Raw genomic sequence first — 24,685 nt, forward strand, 5'->3', positions numbered from 1 at the left:
AAATTGACCTCTGCCTTTAGAAATGCTAAAGAATAAAATTACATCTTCAAAAGAACAAAATTTATAAATTTTTTGTCTTTATAAAATAAAGACAAAACCTTTAACTGATGTTCTGTGGAATAACTAAAAGAAAAATTGAAATAAGAATAAAAAAAAATATTTTGATTATAATAAATACTGAATATAGAGCACATAACTTCAATAAATATATTATAAAATAATAATAAAATTTATTTATAGTAATTTTAATTTATTATAAATAATATAATTTATTTTAATAATATTATATAAATAAATAATATATTATTATTAAAATAATTTATAACTGGTTTATAAACTGATTATAACTGGTTTCTCTGGAACCAGCTGTAAGCCAGTATTATCTGGAAACTGTCACAAAATCTATCACAAGAACACTAAATGGTTTTCTCAACCTATTTGATTCGTTGAAGGTTCATGCTACCTCTTATAAATTTTTATCTTATCCCCCTTACATAAACACATGTTAAGTCATGGTGGACAATCTGAGAGGTTTAGGCTGTTTTTCAGCTAAAAATATTAAAGAAGGCAAAAACTATAACCAGTTAGAGTTTTTGTGTAAACGAGAATTGAAAATGTAAAGTAGAGTAAATATCTTGGTGTTAAATGATGAGAAAATAACTGAAAGAAATAGATCAACAAATCAAACAAGTCACTGTTGAAAATCAAAAATGACTAAAACAAATAAAAACTTGCTTTTAAAATCCAGGAAATAATAGTAACTTCCATAAATAAAATTGTTTCAAATAAATTGGCAAAAAACTGATTGCAATCTTAATATTCATTCAGTATTTAATTGTTGTGCCTTAAAAGTTAATATAAAAAACGTAAAAAAAAATCCTTACTTTTTTATCTTATTTAGTCAGTTATATTTTTGTAAAAACAATTATATAATTGTTTTTTGACCATACTGGAGATATTATTATTGTTTATTACCTATGAATAAAACTTAATAACTAGGAAGGTTTTGTGACCCAGTGGGTCGGTTTAGTGGTGAACTTGTCAACCCAAATCAGCTGATTTGAAGTCGAAAGTTCTAAGATTCAAATCCTAGTAAAGGCAGTTACTTTTATACAGATTTGAATACTAGATCATGGATATTGGTGTTCTTTGAACACCAATGATGTGGTTTTCAATTAACCACACATCTCAAAAATAAATAATAATAAACAAAATAAATAAAAAAGAAATTACATCAGATAAATTTAAAAATGAATGATAAAAGAACTATGTTACCATTGTTTTTGCCTGTAGGCAAGTTTTTTTTTGGTTATCACTATTGTATCATAATGTACTACCTAATAGGTTTTATTTTTATTACATTACTTACAGGTAGAAGATCATAAAGATAAATTATTTGTACGTGAAGAATCAAAAGAAACAGAAGAAGGTGAAGAAAGTGATGGAGAAATTGAAGAACCTCCTTATCAATCATTATCACCATGTGGTTTAAAACGATATGGTACAGTCAGCAGTTTAGAAAAATTGGATGAAGATTCTGATGGTGACGAAACTGGGAAAGAGCAGGAAGATTTACCACCAGGTAATAGTAATGAATTTTTATTTATTTAATTTTTAATATTAACTTAGAAACAAAACATTTTATTCCCATAAACTGTACATTACAAATAAAAGCTGCAATTACAAGTTGTTTAAAATTAAAAAATAAATAATTGTCAAATATGCAAGACAATATACAACCATTCTATAGTATATTTTTGCACCTGTAATTGTACATGTAAGTCATTTAAATAATATTTAAGCAACCCACAATATGTACAAGTGTGTGGCATTTAAAAAATCATTTTAAAAGTAGGCTTTATGAATATACTGTAAAGGAATACTTTCTAAACATAAATACATTTCTATCACAGTGATAACATAAATACAATGCCCATCTGAAAAAAGTTATGAGAAACATGTGTTACTTGTAAAATTCCAGAGAACAATGAAAATTTGTAATTTGATACAATATTTTTTTCACTGCGTGAACAGGAGAGCTCCGTGTAACTCAGAAAACGTAATAGATAAAGGTTATTAACTCCGTAGTTTTTAATCTTTGTTTACCTAAATTTTTTAAGAAGTAAGTTAGAAAATGTTTAAAAATTGTTTTTAAACATGTTTTAAACTGTTTTCCTACAATGATTTGATTAAAAAAAAAAACAATTTGTTGGATTGTATTCAATAAATGTATTGTATTATTTAAAAAAATAATAATAAATATAAAAATAAATTATAATAAATATATATAAATATCTCCTTCTGAAAAGACTTTATTGACATTGAATGTACTTCTCCCATCTCTTAAAGTGTGATTTTATAAGTATATATTTTTTCAACTAAGTCACAAGTTGTTACTATAATTAACATAAAAAAAGTGATAGTAATGTTAATAATGACAATCTCTGTGGCAGAGTGATTGTGTCTTGGCCTTTCATCTGAAGGTCCCATGTTCGAATCCTGGTCAGGCACAGCTTTCTCATAAGCTACAAAATTTCCATTTCATATTCCCATGCACAAGCTTCCAGCATATGTAGTGAATTAATCCAAAGAATTATTAGATAATAGTGGAATTAATCAACTTAACTGGCCACATTTGAACTTTGGTAAGAAGACTGATGGCAGTACATGTCTATGATACCACTGGGTTGGTCTAGTGGTGAATGCGTCTTCCCAATTCAGCTGATTTGGAAGTCGAGAGTTCCAGCGTTCAAGTCCTAGTAAAGTCAGTTATTTTTACACGGATTTAAATACTAGATTGTGGGTACCGGTGTTCTTTAGTGGTTGGGTTTCAATTAACCACACATCTCAGGAATGGTCGAACTGAGAATGTACAAGACTAAACTTCATTTACACTCATACATATCATCCTCAGAAGAATTATCTAAACGGTAGTTACCGGAGGCTAAACAGGAAAAAGAAAGTACATGTCTATGATGAAGATTGTACTAGACTCTACACGTTTCCTCATAAGACAGATTTATAATTTTTTTTTCTACAAATGCATGAGTAATTACAACTGCTGCTCTATTAATATGTGTGAACCAACACTGACATGTTAGTGTTTCAGTGTTTATATCATCATTTAACCATATCTAACAGTTAAATTGCTGTTATATGTAAAATTCTGAATAGTTGTCTTCTTTTAAATACACAAGCAGAGAATTTTGAAATAATAGTATATAGTATAACTGACCACTACTCATATTATTACATAAATAAATAACTGTTAAATAATGAGCAAATAAAAAAGAAATGGACCATCAAACCAAACCAATCAGGTCACTTTGCTGATAAAAACAAAATTACTAAAACATTTGCTATTAAAACCCAAGTAATAATAATAGTAACTTCCATAGATAAAACTGTTCTCAAATAAACTGACAAAAACTGATGTGCAGTGTTAATATTCATTTAATATTTACTCTTTAAAAGTTAATTTAAGTTGTCCAAAAGTAAATGTAAAAAAAGATCCTTATGTTTTTATCTTAAGTCAACAGTTATATTTTTGTAAAAAAAATAAAAACTAATTTAAAAAAAAAAAAAATTATTTTGTTGGTCAAAATTATTTTTTGGCCAACTTATTAACATTATCATTTCTTACCTCTGAGTAGACCTTAGCAACTTAGAAGGTTTTGTGATCATTGCACATCAAACGTTTTACATTGATTGATTCTCAGTACATTTTTAGATTTTTTATTAGTTTTGAGATAAATTTTACAACAAATAAATTTACTTTAATGCTGTTCACAAAAAAAAAGAAAATAAGAAGAAACTACAACAGATAAATTAAAAAATAGATAATAAAATGAACTATGTTATTAACAGTTTTTTGCCTATAGACAAGTATTATTGTTACTGCTATTGTGTCATAATTTGCTACCTTTTCTTTCTTTTCCTGTTTAGCCTCCAGTAAAATTACCTTTCAGATAATACTTCAGAGAATGAATGAGGATGATATGTATGAGTGTAAATGAAGTGTAGTCTTGTACAGTCTCAGTTCGACCATTCCTGAAATATGTGCTTAATTAAAACCCAACCACCAAAGAACACTGGTATCCACAATCTAGTATTCAAATCCGTGTTAAAATAACTGACTTTATTAGAACTTGAATGCTGGAACTCTCAACTTCCAAATCAGCTGATTTGGGAAGACGCATTCACCACTAGACCAACACGGTGGGTTATATAATATGCTACCTAAAAGGTTTTATTTTTATTAGATTACTTAGAGGTATCAAGGTTATTCCTGTATATGTAGATACATAATTCGTTAAAAAAGAGACACACTAAATTTAGGTGGAAGAAGTTTGTCTGTACTTTACCCAATTGTAAATACATCTTTACTTAAAAATTACCAGTTTAGTTATGAAAGTTTTCTGCTATATTATAAAAAATTTGATTAACCATAACCAAGTGGTTATTTATTATTTTTAAGTATTTCTTTGCCAAATTATTTTTTTGGCATTTCTTTTTTTTTCTTTTTCAGATAATACTAGTCAGTTAGGATCTATGAGTCAGTCTCTTCGTGGATGGACTGCAAGAGCTGGAAATTTTGTTGCTGAAAAAATGGCATTGTTTGAACGATTAGGTGAAGATACTGGGGCTTCATCGTTTATTGACAGGTAATTTAGCAAGTATTTGAAAAATATTAGTAATTAATAAATAATATATCTATTTGGGTGCAATTTAATTTTACTGTTAAAATTATTTGAGCTATCAGAAAAAAAATTGATATGAAATAACTGCTTGGAAACCTTTGTTGTGAAATTAGAAATCATTTCTTTTCTTTCTTCAATTTGCTACCATAGTACCATAGTAATTTTGTTATTAGATTTTCTTATGATTACTGAGTAGAAAAATAAAAGACTCCCTCAAGTGCCAATCTGTTACCAAAAAACTATTCTAAGTGCACCATTACAGGAACTCCTCTGGTTTGAAGTCAGGATTGTGTACAAATCTGTTTTAATCATTAGCTGATGATTCATTTTTTTTTTGCTTCACCCTCATTATGAAATTTCACAAAAAAGCAAACCAAAAGTAGTGCAAAAGTTTTATTTTGCAGTAGCTGTTCCTTCACAGAGAAGCTTTTGTTTCGACATGACTCTGGATATTTGATATATAATTATAAAGTCAGAATAAATATAATTCCTTCATATTTAAAAATATTTTTATCTTTTTATTTATGTCAAGTGTACATGTAAAAAGAGCAGTAAAATAGTTTTCTGAGTTTTCTTCACCAAACTAAATATAATTTTTCAATCACAAATAAGTATTTTGTAATGGAGGTGACATCCTGGCCTTCAAGCAGTGTTATTGTTCTAACCGCAAGAATTGGTGCTTAAATGAACATCATTACTCTTCACTAAAAAAAGAATAGAAAGACTACTTATTCTTAAAAATCAACAGTGTACCCTTCTATTAAACCAGACTTCAGAACTGTTTTCATATAACTCAACACAATATTTTGCCTTACATGAAAGGGCCTTATTTTACTTTCATTAGAATATTTTATAATAATGAAGCATTTAAAAGATCTCGCAAAGTTTATCTAAAATACAGTGAACATTTTTCTTTTACAGAAAATCTGCGTCTCAATTCAACATGTTGACAAATATCTGCTCAAAAAATCTTCATTAATGTCTTTGAAATTAACTTATTTTATAATTATTTTTATGTTTAGTATCTTCACCTACTTAATATTATTTCACTTTATTTAAAATAGTTAATATAGATTTTTAACACATTTTTTTTCCTATTAATTAATCAATCCTAATTAATTAATTATTCCCATTAATTATGCATCTTGTAATGCTAATCAACTTTTTGCCATGGTTTCCCCTGATCCATCCAGGCATATACTAGGACATTCCTTTTGCTATCCATGGAGTAGCATACCTACACATACCTGATGTGATCTGTATAATGTACCAGTCATAATAAAAGATTTATTTATTTCATTTATTATGAGACTAAAGCAACAAATTTAAAAATAGAAAGAAAGTTAATGAATAACTATAATGTAAGTTTAACTCTGGTCAACCTTGGCAGTTTGCATTTATTATGAAATTCATTTCTCATCACATCACAAAAAAAGAAAGGTAACTGTAATTCAGTAACTCCCTCTTGTTAATATATATGAATAAATAAATAAATTAAGGAGAGTAGATAGGGAAGAATGATGTTTGTCTGTTTCAGTTAAAACTTTTGCAGGAGAATTTTTATCAACATCAACAGATTTTTAAAAATTTTGTTAAAACTATTAAATCCCTTGAATTTTAATAGTCTGCTAATGTAATTTATTTTGCTGTCATATTTTTTAGTTCAATTGAATTTAAGTTCATATAACTTTTTATTAGTTTTAAAATAAAACTTGTTTGGTTAATTATGATCTTTTACACTTTTTTTTAGATATTTAAGGCCAATGCCTGATGCAACAAGAAGTGAGGAATTAGCAGCAACTTCAACAACATTAGCAGGAGAGGATGAATGTGAAACTTCTGGGGGTACATCAGGGGAAGAAGTCTGGGGAACTCCCACTAGTGGTGATTCTGAGCTTGCATCCCCAACTGAGGTGCTACATTTGTAAAATAATACAATAATTTTTGCTTTTAATACATCATTAATAATTAATTAAATTTTATAAATAGTTTAATTAACAAATTTCAGTAAAAATAGGTCTTGCACTCTTTCAAAGTAGTTTTTGGGTCAGTATTTATCACATCAACTTTAATGACAAAAACTAATCTTTAGGTCTTCTATTATTTTTCTTCAATTTCTTCATACTTTCTTTTTCTTTAATATGGTATTTAAAATTTCAAGTATTAATACATTGTTTTTTTTATTCAGTTAACAAGATGATAAATTTGATTTTGACAGTTTATATTGAGAAAACTATTTGTAAAGCAACTACAATTATGAGAAATGATTATTTAATTATTAGTTGATTATGTAATCAACTGATTATTGCTAGAATTTAAAAAAAATCTATTTAATAATTAAATTATTATTATTCAGAGCTAATTAGGTATAATGATTATAAACATGTTTAGGTATTATTTATAAATATAAACATTAAAAATACAAGAGTAGTTAAAAAAAGATCAGTAAAATCCACTAAATATTCTAATAATTGGCAGATGATTCTAAATCATTTAAAAGAGGCTAGTCATCAGACTAAAATATGATAGAATTGAGCATTTGTGTAACTTCTTGGTTGAAAAGCTATTATTTGTTTTCTAAATCATGATGCATTGTTTGTTTTTTTACAATATTTTATGTTTTTATTTCTTATGATGTTTATAGTGATAACTAAAAATTAGCACTGTCCTAAACACCCTCCATAGTACTGAAATTGCATTTTTAGGAAGAATATTTAAAAACTATTATTTTAAAAATTGTAATTTTTTAAACTCTTTTCTGTGTTCTCAGGGAAATGTTTGGTATTTTTTTATGCTAAATATTCTAGGATCTAAAATAACAATTTGAAAATTTTCTCCTTACCGCACATTATCACCTCTTTGTTACAAGCTTTTCCTGTATTTACAGAGTATGATGATAATCCTGTAAAGAATATCTGTCAACCTGTACATTCATTTCTGCAGCTTCAGTACTCTCTCCCATTTTTTTTTTTGTCTTTAGTCATTTGACTGGTTTGATGCAGCTCTCCAAGATTCCTTATCTAGTGCTAGTCATTCCATTTCAGTATACCCCGTACATTCTACTTCCCTAACAATTTGTTTTACGTAATCCAAACGTTGTCTGCCTGCACAGATTTTTCCTTCTACCTGTCCTTCCAATATTAAAGCGACTATTCCAGGATGCCTTAATATGTGGCCTATAAGTCTGTCTCTCCTTTTAACTATATTTTTCCAAATGCTTCTTTCTTCGATTTGCCGCAACCCCTCATCATTTGTCACTTTATCCACTAATCTGATGTTAACATTCTCCTATAGCACCACATTTCAAAAGCTTCTAATCTTTTCTTCTCAGGTACTCCGATCGTCCAAGTTTCACTTCCATATAAAGGTACTTCATACAAAGGTTCAAACATATACTTTCAAAAATCTTTTCCTGACATTTAAATTAATTTTTGATGTTAACAAATTATATTTCTGACTGAAGGCTTGTTTCACCTGTGCTATTCGGCATTTTATGTCGCTCCTGCTTCGTCCATCTTTAGTAATTCTACTTCCCAAATAACAAAACTCTTCTACCTCCATAACCTTTTCTCTTCCTATTTTCAGATTCAGTGGTCCATCTTCAATATTTCTACTACAATTCATTACTTTCATTTTGTTCTTGTTTATTTTCATGAGGTAGTTCTTGCGTAGGACTTCATCCATGCCGTTCATTGTTTCTTCTAAATCCTTTTTACTCTCAGCTAGAATTACAATATCAACAGCAAATCGTAGCATCTTTATCTTTTCACCTTGTACTGTTACTCCAGATCTAAATTGTTCTTTAACATCATTAACTGCTAGTTCTATGTAAAGATTAAAGAGTAATGGGGATAGAGAACATCCTTGTCTGACTCTCTTTCTTATTATGGCTTCTTTCTTATGTTTTTCAATTATTACTGTTGCTGTTTGGTTCCTGTAAATCTTAGCAATTGTTCTTCTACCTCTGTATTTGAACCCTAATTTTTTTTAAAACGCTGAACATTTTATTCCAGTCTACGTTATTGAATGCCTTTTCCAGGTCTATAAGTGCCAAGTATGTTGGTTTGTTTTTCTTTAATCTTCCTTCTACTAATAATCTGAGCCCTAAAATTACTTCCCTTTTCCCTATACTTATCCTGAAGCCAAATTGGTCTTCTCCTAACACTTTCTTCAACTCTCCTCTCAATTCTTCTGTACAGAATTCTAGTTAAGATTTTTGACACATGTCTAAATTAATTTAATTTAAGAAATCACCTCTTACACTAAAACTCACCATTCCATAGTTCTTAAAATTTTAAGGTTATATTGAAGAACCTACAAGGAAATTTCTTAAAAAAAAGGAGACAACATTACGTCTTCCAGTCTTTAAAACAAGTTGATGGCCAATACGTTCTTTTTTTAAAGTGGTCATCTCCAGTAATTTCAAAAACTCTTAAAATTGTGCCAATGTAAGCTTTGCACTTTATGGATCTTTCAAGAACTTTTGGTACTTTATGATTTTAAGACTACAAAATTTTATTTTTTTAGAATAGTATTTATAAGAAAAACAGTTTCTTTACTTTCTTCATCTCAAATCCCATTTTAACTCGCATGTGGTATTTCAATAGAAACCCTGCATGTGCATACTTAGTATGTGTAACAACACTTACTAAGTGTATTGCACACGTAATGATAATACTAAGCATATTGATTTAATATTATTTATTGCATCTGTAGAATGTACACAATTTAAAAATGTATTAAAACAATTACGTACTTCTTATTTACAGCACAGTACAGATTCCATAGGTACTGCACAAGATGATGCTAGAGAACAGTTAATGATGGAAGAATTATTGGGTAGCGTTGCAGCAACGACAATTGTTCCTCCTACACCTGGACCAGGTGTAGGTAGTAGAGGTTTTCCCCAAAGAAGAAGACTTGAGCCATTAGTTGAAGATGAAGAGTATACCACTGAAAGTTCTTCACCAGATGTTAGTGAATGTACACGAAGTTATAGTACAGATCAGGTTAGTTATCAAGATCTATTTTGTATTCAGATTTTTTTTTTACTTTTGTACTTTTAAAATGTTTGTGATTGATATAATTAATTTTTTTCCAATGTTAATAATCATAATAAATGCTGGAAAGACCTTGATCATTTTACAAACATATCTTATTCAGTATTTCCCTCTAATTTTTTTTCAACTTAACCATCTGTTTAATGATAAAAACTGTACAGTTACATTTATAATAAACTTCTTCATTAAAATTTTTGCGTGTAATTTTAATTCTTTTTTTAATACAAATTCACCTAAGTAGATTATTTTTCTTCATTTGTAACAATATATTTATTTGTAAAAAAATAGGTTCTCAGAATAGATTCTTTTTCTCTATGGTGTTGGAAAAAATCTCATTAAATATGAATTCATAAACTGAATTCAAAGACCATATGGGTTCTTGACTTTTCATCAGATTTCCTATTAAATATTTACTGCTATTTCATGTTAGTTAATTAGTTATTTCATGTTAGTTTCTATTTTATCTTAATGGTCTATTAAACCTTCTGCTAGTTGTAGGATCTTTGATTTGACTGCTTGGATCATGAAAGATGTTCTTATATTATTTTTCTTGTTTAGACATCCTTTTTTCTCTTATGTAGTAAAGGCCAGTTTTTCTGTGTAGTTTCTGATTTTATACATTGTTTCCAAAAGTATTTTTATTTATCTGGATCTCTTTCTTCAGCATCCATGTTTATCACACATGAATTAAGGTTGACGTTTTGTTGATATGATGAATTTTTATTGTAGAATTTTTTGGCATTGCTTTATAATTATATCATTTAATGCAGAGAAAAACCTTCTTTATTAACATTAAAATTTAGAATTCTGCTTTGTTTATTACTCAATATTTCTTATCTACCAGGATATTTATATACTCTCTTATAACCTTTCACAAAATTTTGCTGATTTTTCTGGCAGTGTGGTAATGTTGTCCCTCCCTACCTTCCATTTAGAAGGTTCTGGGTTTGAATCCTGAGGTAGACCTAGCATTTTCTTCACATGCCATAAAATTTAATTTCTCATCACAAAAAAATGTAACTGTAGGCATCAGCTTGTCATTTCTGTGAAAAAAAATAATAATCTGCTGAAATTGGTAAAATTAATTTACTTGCTCTGTTTAGTTGATTTATTAATCATAAACTGCTGGAGGAAAAAGATCATATGAATTTATTATTAAATTCAAAGTTTTGATTCAAAATAAATCAGATTAAATTACTGTAACAATAATTTAACAAAAAATGTTTATTTCTATATGAATATGATATCAGGATTTTTTAAATATTTTATAAAAACAGATAATCTTATAAAATTAAAAAATGTGAATAATTATTATTTTCTATCTTGATAGTTTGAATTTGTTATTGTAGTATAGTTTTGCATAAAATTTAAATTTTACCTATAAAAACAAATTTTAGCAACTGAATGCAAAGAAAACATTTATTTTTCTAATTATTTTTATTTCTTTTTTTAATTTTGATGACATTCTTTTTATTGATTTTCTAGTGCTTCTTATTTTTGTTTTATTTTTTCATATTTATAAAAAAAACTATTAATTGAGTTATGGAGTTTGGCCAAGTTGACAGGGCCTGGTTGGACTCTGTTGACAGGCGGAGACCTCCATTCGGACAGTCTGTTATACCAAGAATGAAGGGGAACGCATTAAAGTGATATGCAAGCTATATGATCTCCAAGGTACTAATCGTATCCATTACCAGCATTCTTAGCTATGGAGTTATCAAAGGTACATTAGCTTGGTCCGGTACATTTTTTTGTAAATGTTTATTTTTATTTTTTATTTAATATAAATAGATAATGTTTTCTTTTTTTTTTTGAAATTGAATCGTTTGATTCATTTATATACATTTTAATTTACTGTTCTTAACATTTCTTTTTGATTATTCTTTTATTTGTTTTTATAGTTTAATACAATTTTTAAATAGGTATTATAAGTATCAATAAAACTATTGTAAAAAATATCCTTCAATTAAACTTACAATAATCGCTTACAAATACCTATCTTTTTAAATTTTATGAAGGAAAAGCAATAAATAAACTTATGTAGAAAAATATTACCAGACACAAGCTTTAAAATATTGCATGCTTTTACAGCTGCTTCTTTTAATAGTAACTATCTGCCTGTCAACGGAGTCTGAAATTTTTTTTAGGTGTGTTCTTTTTTTCATTTTGGTTCTATATATGTTTGTAGTTAGACTTAGTTATATTTAGATTTTTGTATAAATGTAGACTTATAAAATATAAACGGAAAAAACAAATTACTTCTTACATTATTAATTATTCTTGTTCAAACACTTCTTTTTTCTTGTTTACTTATTTATTGCAAGAATACCACTTGTTTTTTGTCAATGTACAAAATCTACATTAAAACCAAATTATCTTTAGTACAGTATCTCTAACTTTAATCCAAATACTTAAAAAAAAATAGTGTGATATAAATTACATTTTCAGTATTGTAAATCATTAATTATTTGCTTATTTATTACATTTTTAACCTAACACCAAAACCTAAAGTATCAAATTTGTATTTACAAAGCACTGTTTTTATGGTGTCAGTAATCTTTATTTATTACAGATCTTTATTTATACACAGTAACTGACTTATTAATTTTAGTCTACTTTAGTTTTAGTCGACACTAAAAAGTTAAAAAATTAACTTTTTAGTATTTCATGATGTAATACAAATAAAAAATAAAAATATTCAGTGATATTGACCATCGTAATATCAAAATTAATTATTGTGAATTTTTATTTTTTAATTAATTATTAATTTTTTATAACTAACTGGACCATGTTGTATTATAAATTTGGTTCTACTTATTATAAAGAACTGTTGTCTTTAATCTTCCAACACCAAACAAAAAAAAAAAACAAAATCCTATTATATTTCTACATAATAGCTGGTGTATTTTAATTTGGTACCATTTTTTTTTTTTTACTTAAGGTTAAATTTAAATTGATTTTTGAATGCTTAATTCTTTATTTGATGATTGAACTATCTTAAAAAAAAGAAAAAAACTACAAGTGGTATGTTATTAGGTTTCACTACCTCTTTTTATTTAAATAACTTTATTTCTCATTGAAAAGTTTTATGACTAATTATTATTATTATTATTATTTTTGTTTTTTATAAATAATAGGAAAATTGTATAATATGTGCAATTAAAAATAAACATTCATTTTTAAAATATTTTTAACAGATTATCTTTAATATATATTACATTGATGAAAAAATGTGTCATAATTTTCCCTTTTATTTACTTCATACATAAAAAAAAAAATAATATAGGGAAAAATTATTTCTGCCTGCATTTATAAGTTTGTTAATTTTTTTCTTATATTTTGTTGTTTTTTTTTTGTTCTTTATTAATAATTATTTGTTTTTATTGCATGTGGAATGAGCATTTTCATTTTATTTTGTTGTATTTCTCTTCTTACATTATTTTTACAGGATTTATGAGTATATTTATTCTCAAACAGTTATCTAAATGAGAATAATAAGTGAAAGAAAAATGTTATAGAAATAGTGAAATTGAAATATCATGTATAAATGTGTTTGTATGGCAACTAAACAATTCTATGTTCTTATGAACACCTTTTGAATTAAACACAGTATATGAGAGTCAATCAATAATTAAAGACACAAATAGCTGTGGAGGGAAAACAATTGGTAAGAGGTTGTAATACTTTGAAAACAGTAAGTTGGTAACCTTGTGATGACTTTTGATCAGCTGTTCAAGTAAAATAGTTTTGTTTATAACCTCACTTTATGCTGGCAAGTCCTCTTGAAGTTTGTGAATTAAATAACATGTAGTGATTCATTTTTTCTTTGCTAAGGTGAAAAGCCAGTTAATATTCATTCTTGTATGACCAAATAATATAGACAAAGCTATATGAACAGAAATTTTTACAGGCTGATAGAAAAACTTAAAGATAGTTGAAACTTAAAAACGGTTCAGTGATTGACAAGCACCGTTCTGGACAACCAATTAAAATTTCAACTTCAGTGCTTGAATCTTGCATAGACTCTCTCATCCAAGAAGACCGACAAATTACTGTTGAGATTAAAACTGAAAAATTACAAATAAATGTTTATACAGTTTATGTCATTATCACCAACAATTCAAATACAATAAACAGCCCATACTACTATGACATAATCTACAAAGTGAAGCCAGCAGCGTTGAAAAATCGCCCTGAATCTCAGTCCAAAGGTATCATTCTGCTTCATGATAATGCCTGGCCTCAAACAGCTCAGGTAACTTGAGAGATCATTGACAAATTGTATCTGGAAGTATTATCTTACCACCAACATACAGTCTCCTGACTTGGCCCCCATCAGATTTTCACTTGTTTCATCCACTGAGAGAGACGCTGCATGGTAAGAAGTTAAGTACCAGTGACAATGTCAAAGAAAATGTGCTAAACTGGCTCTCAAATCAAGACAAAAATTTCTTTGAAAAATAATAAATAATTTGGAGGCTTTAATATTTAAATAATAATGCCTTTGGAGGCATAAATAATCTGATTCAGAGATGGGAAAATGTATTAATGTAGCAGAAGATTACGTTAAAAAGTGAAAAAATGTCACATTGATTAAATAAACCATTTTAGCTCCAAAGCAATCTGTGTCTTTAATTATTGAATGACCCTTGAATATAAAGCATTATTTTATAACAGAAAGGGTTACATTGATTTGTTCCTTTACTCTCTCTGTGCCAGTCTTTCTTATGGCTATGATACTAGTAAAGCACCTAAGGTATAAGAAGCACCCATCAGAGTTAATTTCTATGCAAGTAATGATTTTCATTATACAGCTAATCTCTGTAGTGAACAGAGTGAAAATCTGAGGTTGCCATGCTGATATGCAACTACATATTCAGCTAAGTGGAAAACAACAGGAAATCATACCTCTACATCCCTTTTTTCATATTAACCTTGAAATGGAATACTAAACTTCAATAAATCATTTTAAGCCATTGTGACTTGTGTCAGGTTGCCTAAAACCATTACATTTATGAAACTTAGTGTGTATACATGCATATGAACTATCTATTTACTTTTCTGGTTTATTGTGTTTGTTTATTTCCTCTTAAAATTTAGGAATAATGTTTGCTTTTCTTAGTTTAGCTTTACAGTTTAACTTTTGTTAAAACAAAACCTCTGTTATTTTATTTTAAATGTAATTCTTAAGTCAACAACCAAATATCAGCAAATATAGCTCACCATGAAACCATATTAATATTAGTAAGAACTAATATCTCTTTAAAAAACTGTTATTTGTACAAAAACGTTCATCAATGTTATCATTATCATCACTTTCACACTTTGTTATTGTGCATTGTTCCCCCAATGTTATTATCTTTTAATGTCAAAGCCATAGCTAGTTTTACATCAGTAGTCACATACAGAAAATTTGAAATATTTAACATCTGTTATAATTTGACATTTAAGTCATGATTATAACATTTTTCATTAAGTATAAGTTCTCAAACTGATATTTTATTTTACTATTTTTTTTTTTTAACATTTACTGATACATTTAATCCTATTTTTATATTAACATTACTCAATTAATTCATTGTAAATTGACACTTTTTTTTTTTTTATATTATTTCCAATTTTTATTCATTCTACAAATTAGTTTTTATGTTATTCTATAAAATTAGTCAATTTTATTAACAGATTTTGTGTTCAATTCAAATTTTGAACTTATATTAAAAAATTACCCTTTTTTAATGTGTCAGTGAGTCTTACAACTGGTCTTTTACTGTTTCATTCTTTATATTGTTTTCTAGGGCTTTTAAATTTACCAGTTGTTAAAATCAAAATTAGTAGTCTTTCTTGTAATAAGCTCTTTTTTTCAGATTAATTCCTTAAACTAATTCATTTAAGTAGACATTTTCATTACAACTGATATTTTTCTAATTGTAAATTAGATTGCCATTTCATTTACAATCCTCTATTAATACAGGCTGCACATATCAAGTTCAACCATCCATAGTTTATGTAATCTTGTAAATTATTGTTAATAGAATTTTCTTCCTAATATAAAGATATGAGTTCTTGCATGATGCATGAGTGTGCATGATTTAAAAATATCTAATATTTAACATGTAAAATGTAGTAATCCTACTTTTAATTGGTTCAGTTAAGAATTGTAAAAACCATATTGGTGTACTGAAATTTCATTTTAACAGATGTTATAAATTTTTCTTCCCTTGAAGAGCATATTCTTAAAAAGCAATGTGTTTCCACTATATTCCTTAACATATCCTCAATAAATTCCTTCCGGATCATCTATCAGTTTATCCTTTTTCTTTTGTCATCTATTGATATCAGTTTTTATAGTTCTTTATTAATCTGTCAGTCTCTAACTTAAATTTTGTGGTTTAAAATATATCAAACAATCAGTTTTCTGTTTCATTTAATTTTGCAGGTATACTTCATTTTTTAAGTTATGGGGACTGCATTACCCCATCTCATTTATGAACTTCTCTTTATTTGCGTTGCTTTCTACGGCATATTTGTTACATGAAACCAGTAATCTATTTTCATAGATTTTATGTTCTAACCATTTTAAGATAAATTATTACAGTCTTAGAAAACTTTACAGTCAAGAAGAGATTACTAGCAAGTTACTTGAAAATGCCAAATTGAACTCAGATCAGTGGCTGACAATGTGCTGGTGATAATTATCCAAAAAAAGCGAAAGATAAAGAAAGGGTGAGGGTAGAGGAAGGAGAAGTATTTCAGAAAAGGTATATCTGATAAGTCATAATGGAGGAACTACTTCTAATTGGGTTTGTTTACAGTCTTGCTGTAAATTTTAAATGCCTTTGATATTTTTCCTTACTTCTTTTGTTTTTGTTTAACATTCAAAATGTGGTGCACTGCTTCAGAGATATTTCTTCAGATTTAATCTCATTTTAATGTTCATGGAGTATTTGCTAACTGATGTATTCATTATTTGCGTTAATATAAAAATGAAATTGTAAACTGAGATTTGCAGCAGATCTGAACAGGAGAAAGTATTTTATTAAAAGCCATAGACAGATATATAGTTGGCATACAAAAGAGTGTGATGATTTGGAGTGACTTAATATTATGATTTAGTACATTGATATCCTATGTTCCAGTAATTTCATTATTCTTCTACGTTTTATTTATTCACAATCCAAGTGCAATTTTATTTTTTTACTGTATTTATTTTTCATTATCATTAAATTTCAGTAATAAGAATAAAAATGTATAATAATTTATATTGAAGTTTACTACAGTCCTGAGCTAGACTTTGTAATACACTGGTTTCGCACAGTTTCTCAACGCACCCTTGATCCTTTAACATCTAGATAGGTGCTACATAAATTAGAAAGCTACTTCACTGGTTCATCTGCAAAGTTGAGAAGGGACAGCCAGTAGAAACGCTGCTTCCTTGGTAGAACTTACCAGAGTATAATTTTATTTTTGGCTTGCCCATGGACTCTAGGAAATTTCCACAAATTTATTGTTGAAAATTTTGTAAGATAAAGCTGGATTTTCTACTCCTATTACCTTCTTATTAACCTAAATTGTCATTCATGACTAACATGGCAGGAATTTTGTTCTTGAACATGCATATTTTTCCTCCTGCCTTTCCTTCTGCTTCTGCTATCCTAGAAACCATTACTGGAGATCCTGAGTAGTAAACTCCTTCCCCTTATATTATGATGATTCCATAATATTTTGAATGTCTAAAGGATTAGTATTCTTAAAACTTAAGTATAGATGTATAGTAACAATGAAGTATACCCATAGCCAAAACCACATTTAGTATACCACCATTTGTTAGATTGCAGTTAAATTATATACTATATGCAGTTTTTCTACATCCTGTTGATGTATTTTAGCGGCTAAAATCTACACGAGTCAGTCCCATTAAAAATTGAAACAAAACAAAATACCTCTGAATGAAATGTCTTTATGACCATTAAATTCAATGAATACTTTGCATGAATAAAAAATAATGGTTTCACTTTATTGTAGATTACTTCTTCCAGTTTTGTCTCATTCCTATTGTTAAGCATAACACAGTTTAATTTCCTGCTTCAGATATTTACTCCTTTAAAATCAATGTATAAATCATTAGAAATTATGCTCACTGAAAAATCATTTGTGGAAAATTAATTACTGTCATAATTCGCACATATATTGTAAAAGAACAATTTAAGAATAACTTCATACTGTACGAGTTTATTAAAAACTGGTCTGATATCTCTATTTGTTTAGAAATATTGTTTCATTATTTCAGTTTAAATAGATAAGTAATTTTTTTTTAAGGGAAATCGTTCTGATAGTTGTGTAACAAGAATTCATTCTACTGCCAGTTCTAACCATGGTTTTTTCAATAAACTTCGTTTACGAAGGAGTCGTTCTGCTGATTCAAGACATTCTAGAAGTAATAGATTGTAAGTAAAATAAGATGTATCATTAAATTTCTGTGTACTTTTATAAGTAATTATATCTTGTTTATCTTCTTTTTTTGAGAAAAATGTTGCTAGACCTTTCCAGAGTAGTAATATTTTTAATTTTATTAACTGTAATAATTAAATTTAACCAAATTTTATAAATACCTAAATAATATAACCAAATTGTTTTAGTATGTGATATTCTATTAAAAATGATGTTAAATAAATAATACCAAACATTCCATATTACTGAAAAAATAACTTTGAAAATTGGTTCTTTGATATCCCAAAATAGTGTGTTGTGTATATTTGCTTGAGAAAATGTTTTATAATAATGTTGATATGTATTTTGAATGATAAGAACAGACACAAGCTTTATCCTTAGAAGAAATATATTTATCTGGAGAGAAGAAATTTATCTAAGTGAAATATGCATTAGCTTTAAAGATATTACATTCTAGATTGAAAATGTAAATTTATTTTAAGGCACTCCTTTTTTACAATAAAATATTTCTTTTTATATCCATGAAATACCATGTTTTAAAAATTTTACAGTACACTTTATTTTGAGGTGAAAATTTTGAAGACTTTACTTGTGTGTAGTATAGCTTTAAATCTATGTTTAATTTCTTCAGAGAATTTCACTGGGACTACTGATGCTTATGGTGCCATTTAAAGTATGAACTTTTTGAATGCATCATAAACAACACAGAATGTCAAAATCAGTTTCAAACAAAAGTGTATGTGTAATTTATCTGTCAATTTGTAGAATTGTGTTTGTGAGTTTTTGTCCAAGTTGGTACAACATAGCATACAGAATCATGTAAAGCAAAATGAAAAATATCAGTCAAAAACAATATAAAAAATCCAACATATTTTATTTATTAACAATTTAAGGCCTGTTCTAACATAATACATTCTAGAATACAATTATAAACTTTCCTTATTTTAAAGTATATTATAGTGTAAGGAAGAATTAAAATAATTTTCATTCTGTAAGCCTTGTTATAATATATGTTGTCCTATTGTCCATAATTTTCCTTCTTCTGTTTATTTTAATTGACATATATTGAATTCATAGTTTCCTTACCAAAAATGTTGATGTTCTTTCCAACTTATTTCTTTAATTTCTTCATATAAACATAACGTACTCTTAAATAATTTTTTTAAATTGTTGTTTCTATAATTCCAGATTAAAATTTTTAAGAAGCACTAAGAGTGAAGAACAAACTAGTTCATCTAGTTCGAGTAGCCGGTTAATGAGAATATTTAGTCGTGATTCAACCGATGACATCCCTACTACAATACCAGCTAAAGCCCAACCACCACCACAAGGAACAACAGTATTACAACATCAGCAACAAGAACAAGATCAGCTGCAGCAGCAGACTCAACGGCAACATGTAACCACAGCATTACTACCCGGTGTAATTACCTATATGATCCTTACCCAAATTCCACTATCTCACTATTATCGCACTAAAGGATAATTTTCAGTGGTTCCTCAATTATTGAACTTGATCACACTATTAGTTATTAAATAAGCATAATTAAAAATGGTTATTAAAGTATAAAATATTAAATTTTCAACAAGGTTTAGGTGATTTCACAGAATTGTGGTTAATTAAAAAAAAATTACAAAGTTAAGTACATACCTATACACACAAAAGAAATAAAAATAATTTTTTCTATTCCTGAGGGTAAGTTATTCTGATCCTCCATAAGGATGAAAAAAATGTATATAACTATGTAAATTGTCAATATTAAAAAAAAATAATAAAATCAATTGTCAATATTAAAAAAAAAATAATAAAATCAACTATAAATCATATGCTAATCTGGATATATATATATATATATATATATATATATGTGTGTGTGTGTGTGTGTGTGTGTGTGTGTGTGTGTGTATGTGTTATTAATTTTTTTATTTATTATGATTCCAGCTGAAATGATTGCTTTTGTCATTTTTCCTTTCATTTAATAAGATAAATATTTTTATTTAAGGTCAGCTGCCTATGTACAGCCAAAAAAGTAGTGACATGATTAAAACAAGAAATTTTGCTTTATTTATTATTTTAAGAACATACTAAAGAACTCATTTAAAGAAAAAACTGTAAGAAATGTGTTGATTTCATATAAAAGTAACATTACCTTCTCATTAGCCAGCTTGTTATGCAAAAATTTGTTTTAAAATTAAACAAAAGCTAAAATGTTATCATTTCATTTTATATAATTTAAGATTGCAAAACAAAATATAAAATGGACTACTAAATTTGGGTACTGTCAAAAGTGAAGTCTCTAATAATAAATTATGATAATGCTGAAAGTAAGCAAACTTTCCAATTTTGTTGTTGTTGATAAGTTTAATTTAATCATAATGAAATTTTTGACATCAGCACTGCACTACTTATGGTTTGACATGCTGTTGTGATGAAAATAAACTAACAATCTAAAAATAATTAATTAATTATAATTAAGATTATATTAAATTAATTTATTAACATTTATGAACTATAATCATAAATAAATTATACAGAATAGTCCTTTTTATTTTATCTTATTTGAACTACAACATTTAATTAATTTCAGTATTAAGTAACCACTGTTAGAAATTGTATCCAATCAACTGTTTAAATTTATTTAACCAATATAGTCAGTGCTTTCTTCTGTAGTGCATAAGTGTTTTTGTGTTTATAACTACGATTATTATTAATACTCGTATTATTAAGTAGTTGGTAGAGATTTTAAAACTTGAGTTAATTAGATTGAAGCATATTTATTGATTGTTTAAATTTACGATAAACTTTAGGAACTGTATTCCAGGAGTGAATTTTTAATAATGATGAAACCAATAGTTACAGAGCAAGTAAGGCTAACAATATAATATATTATAGTAAATAAAGTAATTTATTAATCCCTTAACTGCTCAGTTTAGTTTGATTTTTGATGTTGACCATCAAGCTGAGTATTTTATGTATTAGATCAGAAATTCAGTGATTGTGATATGTTCATATTTTAATACTATTTTTTAAAAAATTATACCATAAATTTTTAAAGTTTATTGTTGATTAGATATAATAAACATTTTCGTATCATAATTGTCATTGAAATTTTTCTTTACCCATTTTGCTGTTTTGTTGAGGATAGATACTTATTCAATGCTCTCTAACTAAATTACTAAAACTAACATCCCACAAAATAGAATATATTCTACCTCACTATCTAATTCTGGAAAAAATAATAAAATTAATATCTGTAGCAATAACAGCAATCCACTTTATGGTAGCATGTTTAAAAACGACAGTTAGCTAGTAAATAAATACTAAAAAATTATTAGATTTAATTGACAGAAATAAATATTCAACTATATTCTGTCATATTTATAGAATGTTGTTGGCAGCCCTTCTAGGCAGAAATTGAAACTCTCATTACTCATAACATAGATTTGGGTTCGGCACACTGAAAATTACAGATCTAGTTTGCTTGTCATTAGTATTAGCAAAAACAAGTAATCATCCTGGGTTTGGCAAATTAAGGGTTAATGAGGGCTGTTTTTACTAGTAGAGAATACATAAATTTTAATGATTACATGATAATGAAAGTAAATAAATAAAAATAATTTCTCCATTCATTTTCAAACTTGCAATCCTTACAAATGATTGATTTCCTCACAATTTCATTTTCCAATAAAAATGGAAAGCTTGAGAATTAGAAGGAATGTCAAGCAATAAATAAATTATATAGAATAAAGTGCTTTTTATTTTATTTTATTTGAACTACAGCATTTTATTAATTTCAATATTGAGGAACCACTGTTAAAAGTTATATTCAATCAACCGTTTGAATTTATTTAACCAATATAATCAATGCATTCTTCTGTGTAGTGCATAAGTATTTTTGAGTTTGACAATGAGAAGAAATTTCAAGCAATGTAGTTCTTCAAAAGTATCCCAGAACATCCTCTGAAAATCAAAAAATTGTTTTCTGTTATTTTCTCATTTTTTTTAGTCTGTAACTTCTGATTTCAAAAGTTAAACTGTTTTGTCAGAAATAATTTTTGAAATTATTGAAGTAAGGTTCAGCTTTTCTGCTGTTGAAAAGTGGTTTCTGATCATTTTCTTATTTATTTTATATTGTACCAAAAACTTTGTTGAAGAAAAGTTAAAGCACACAATATTTTTTTAAAAAATATTTTTTGTTTTGTACATCTTATATTTTGAATTTCATAAAGATGAATAAATTTTTATCATTCATCTCTTGAAAAGAAAAAAACTTTTAGTAATAAAAAACTTTTTTGTTTACTTATGATCATGTTAATTTTATTGTCTAAATCTTTGATGAAATTTGTTCCTATGCATTTTTCAAAAATAAAAACACTTCAAACAAATTTATTTGGAAAAAACTGTCAGAAAATTCTCTTTCAAATAATCAAATATTTTTCCATTTATTCTGATTACCATCTTATATAATCATGTATCAGACTAATTTTTAGTTATACATCATGTTAAGCAGTCATTAGTATGCATGCTTATTTTTTTAAGTATAAAATTATCGTTCAATTATTCAAAAAGGCACCATTTTAAAACAACATAATCTCACATTTCAGGTAGAAATGTGATTTAATGATGATAATAATAACATTGATTGTGACACATTTAGTATGATAAAATGGATTAATGGGTTACAGCAGGGTTTTAATGTTGTAAGACAAATCAATCTCTTTATTTCACAAGAATTCAGCACTTCTCTCAACTCTCCTAAAAAATGTCACACAGCGTGTATTAGAAACATTTTTACCATTTGAAATGCTTTTCAAGATATTCTATATTGGAAGTAGTGCAAACCTGTCTCTTTTATAATTCAACTTAACATTCACCTTCTGACAATTTCATTCCATTTGAAATAGGTAAAACTTAATTATCTCCTGATGATTTATGATTAAATAGAATAATTTTTGTTGTTAATGATTGGTAAATATCTTAAAAAATATTGAAAATATATCAAATAAAGTTGTTTGAAATACTCCTTGGTATGAAACAATGAAAATCTCCATCTTTTAAATACATGTAACACCTAATACTGATTATCTAGTTCTCAATTGTACGTAACATTTACATCGGCAATGCTGCTTCATTTATATTACAGCTTTCATTAATTGTTATTGCTAAGAAAATGGAAGTAAATGAAAGTTATGTAAGTTAGTAAATGAAGTAATGTAAGTTATTGCTAAGTGAAAATGGAAGTGCAAATTTGACAACATTGGTTCAAATTAATCCAACATTATGATAACTAATTACATTCACTTCAATATTAAGTATCCTCTGTCATCACTTAACTCTCATAGACAAAGATAAAATTGTATCAAATATATAAATACACAGATTTTTGCAGCTCAAGCTTTTAATTTCTACTGTCTATGTCTTCAAAACTATTTATGAAGATATCTCTTCGCATAATTTTTTTTTCTTTATAAAAAACTGCAGAAAAGTCTACCGGTATATAATAATTTAAAAATATTCTCCTAAATAATTTTAACAGTAATATGAAAAATGAAAAATATCGCATTTTAACATCTATTATTATGTTCTCCTCTAAATTCATGTCTAAAAAGTAATATACCTTAAAATTTACATCAAAATACATCAAAAACATAATAATGAGCTTAGTTCTAATTAACTCATTCTAACAAAAATTGTTTTGTCTCAGAGGTTCAACTGTACATATTTTAATTAATTTGCTTTTTATTCATTGCATTTTTAGCATGTTATAGATTTATGAGTTTCTAGTACATTAACTTTGATTTATAAACATATTATGTCATTTATTAAACATATTATTGTCAGTTTGAAATTGTTTTTTTTTATTTCAAAGGAGAAAATCAACTATTTCTTATACTTAATGATGCTATGGTTAATAAGCTTTATCAGCCTCCAGTCTTTGTATCAGCTGATAGTAACCATTAGTGATGGTCAAATTACCCTTCCAAGGCCTGATGACTGTAATTTAAATTTGTATAATCAATTTTTACTTTTTCATACAAAAAAAGTACAAAATGAAAGCATCATAAAAATGTGTTTATGCAAAGGTTTATTGATTGTTTTCCATGGATCATAACAGATTTTTGGATTCCACTATCAAAACAGTGGTTTTTAAACCATATAATGTTGTCCAAGAACAAACCATTAAATCAGTGATTGCTAAACCATTAAATCAGTTTTGTTTAGATTGAATATATCAGGAAGTAGTGGAGATTCTGAAGATTTTCTACATAAATTTTATTGTTGTAACCCTAAATCTTTAGCTCTATACAGGAAAAACTATCCAAAGAAAAAAATATTTATACATATATTTAAGCACAGAAAAGAAAATATTTCCATTTCTGTAATTTAAGGTAGTACGTATGGGAAAATTAGTGAGGCACCAAAGTTTCTAAATAAATAAACTAAAAATTATAAAAATATATACAAATTTTGATTCT

At 27.0% G+C, this 24,685-nt stretch overlaps 1 protein-coding gene across 1 annotated transcript in view; it reads left to right on the top strand.

The window, feature by feature from the left end:
- The window catches only part of PsGEF (Protostome-specific GEF), a 239,421-nt gene that overhangs the window by 207,737 nt on the left and 6,999 nt on the right, over positions 1-24,685 (top strand). Inside the window, exons 27-32 of the mRNA XM_075371997.1 lie at positions 1,418-1,582; positions 4,529-4,664; positions 6,451-6,613; positions 9,470-9,709; positions 18,077-18,204; positions 19,397-19,607. Coding sequence (XP_075228112.1) covers positions 1,418-1,582; positions 4,529-4,664; positions 6,451-6,613; positions 9,470-9,709; positions 18,077-18,204; positions 19,397-19,607 — 1,043 coding nt within the window. The remainder of the gene's footprint in view (positions 1-1,417; positions 1,583-4,528; positions 4,665-6,450; positions 6,614-9,469; positions 9,710-18,076; positions 18,205-19,396; positions 19,608-24,685) is intronic.

The sequence above is a fragment of the Lycorma delicatula genome, chromosome 7, assembly GCF_047948215.1.
Source record: "Lycorma delicatula isolate Av1 chromosome 7, ASM4794821v1, whole genome shotgun sequence".
NCBI lineage: Eukaryota > Metazoa > Arthropoda > Insecta > Hemiptera > Fulgoridae > Lycorma > Lycorma delicatula.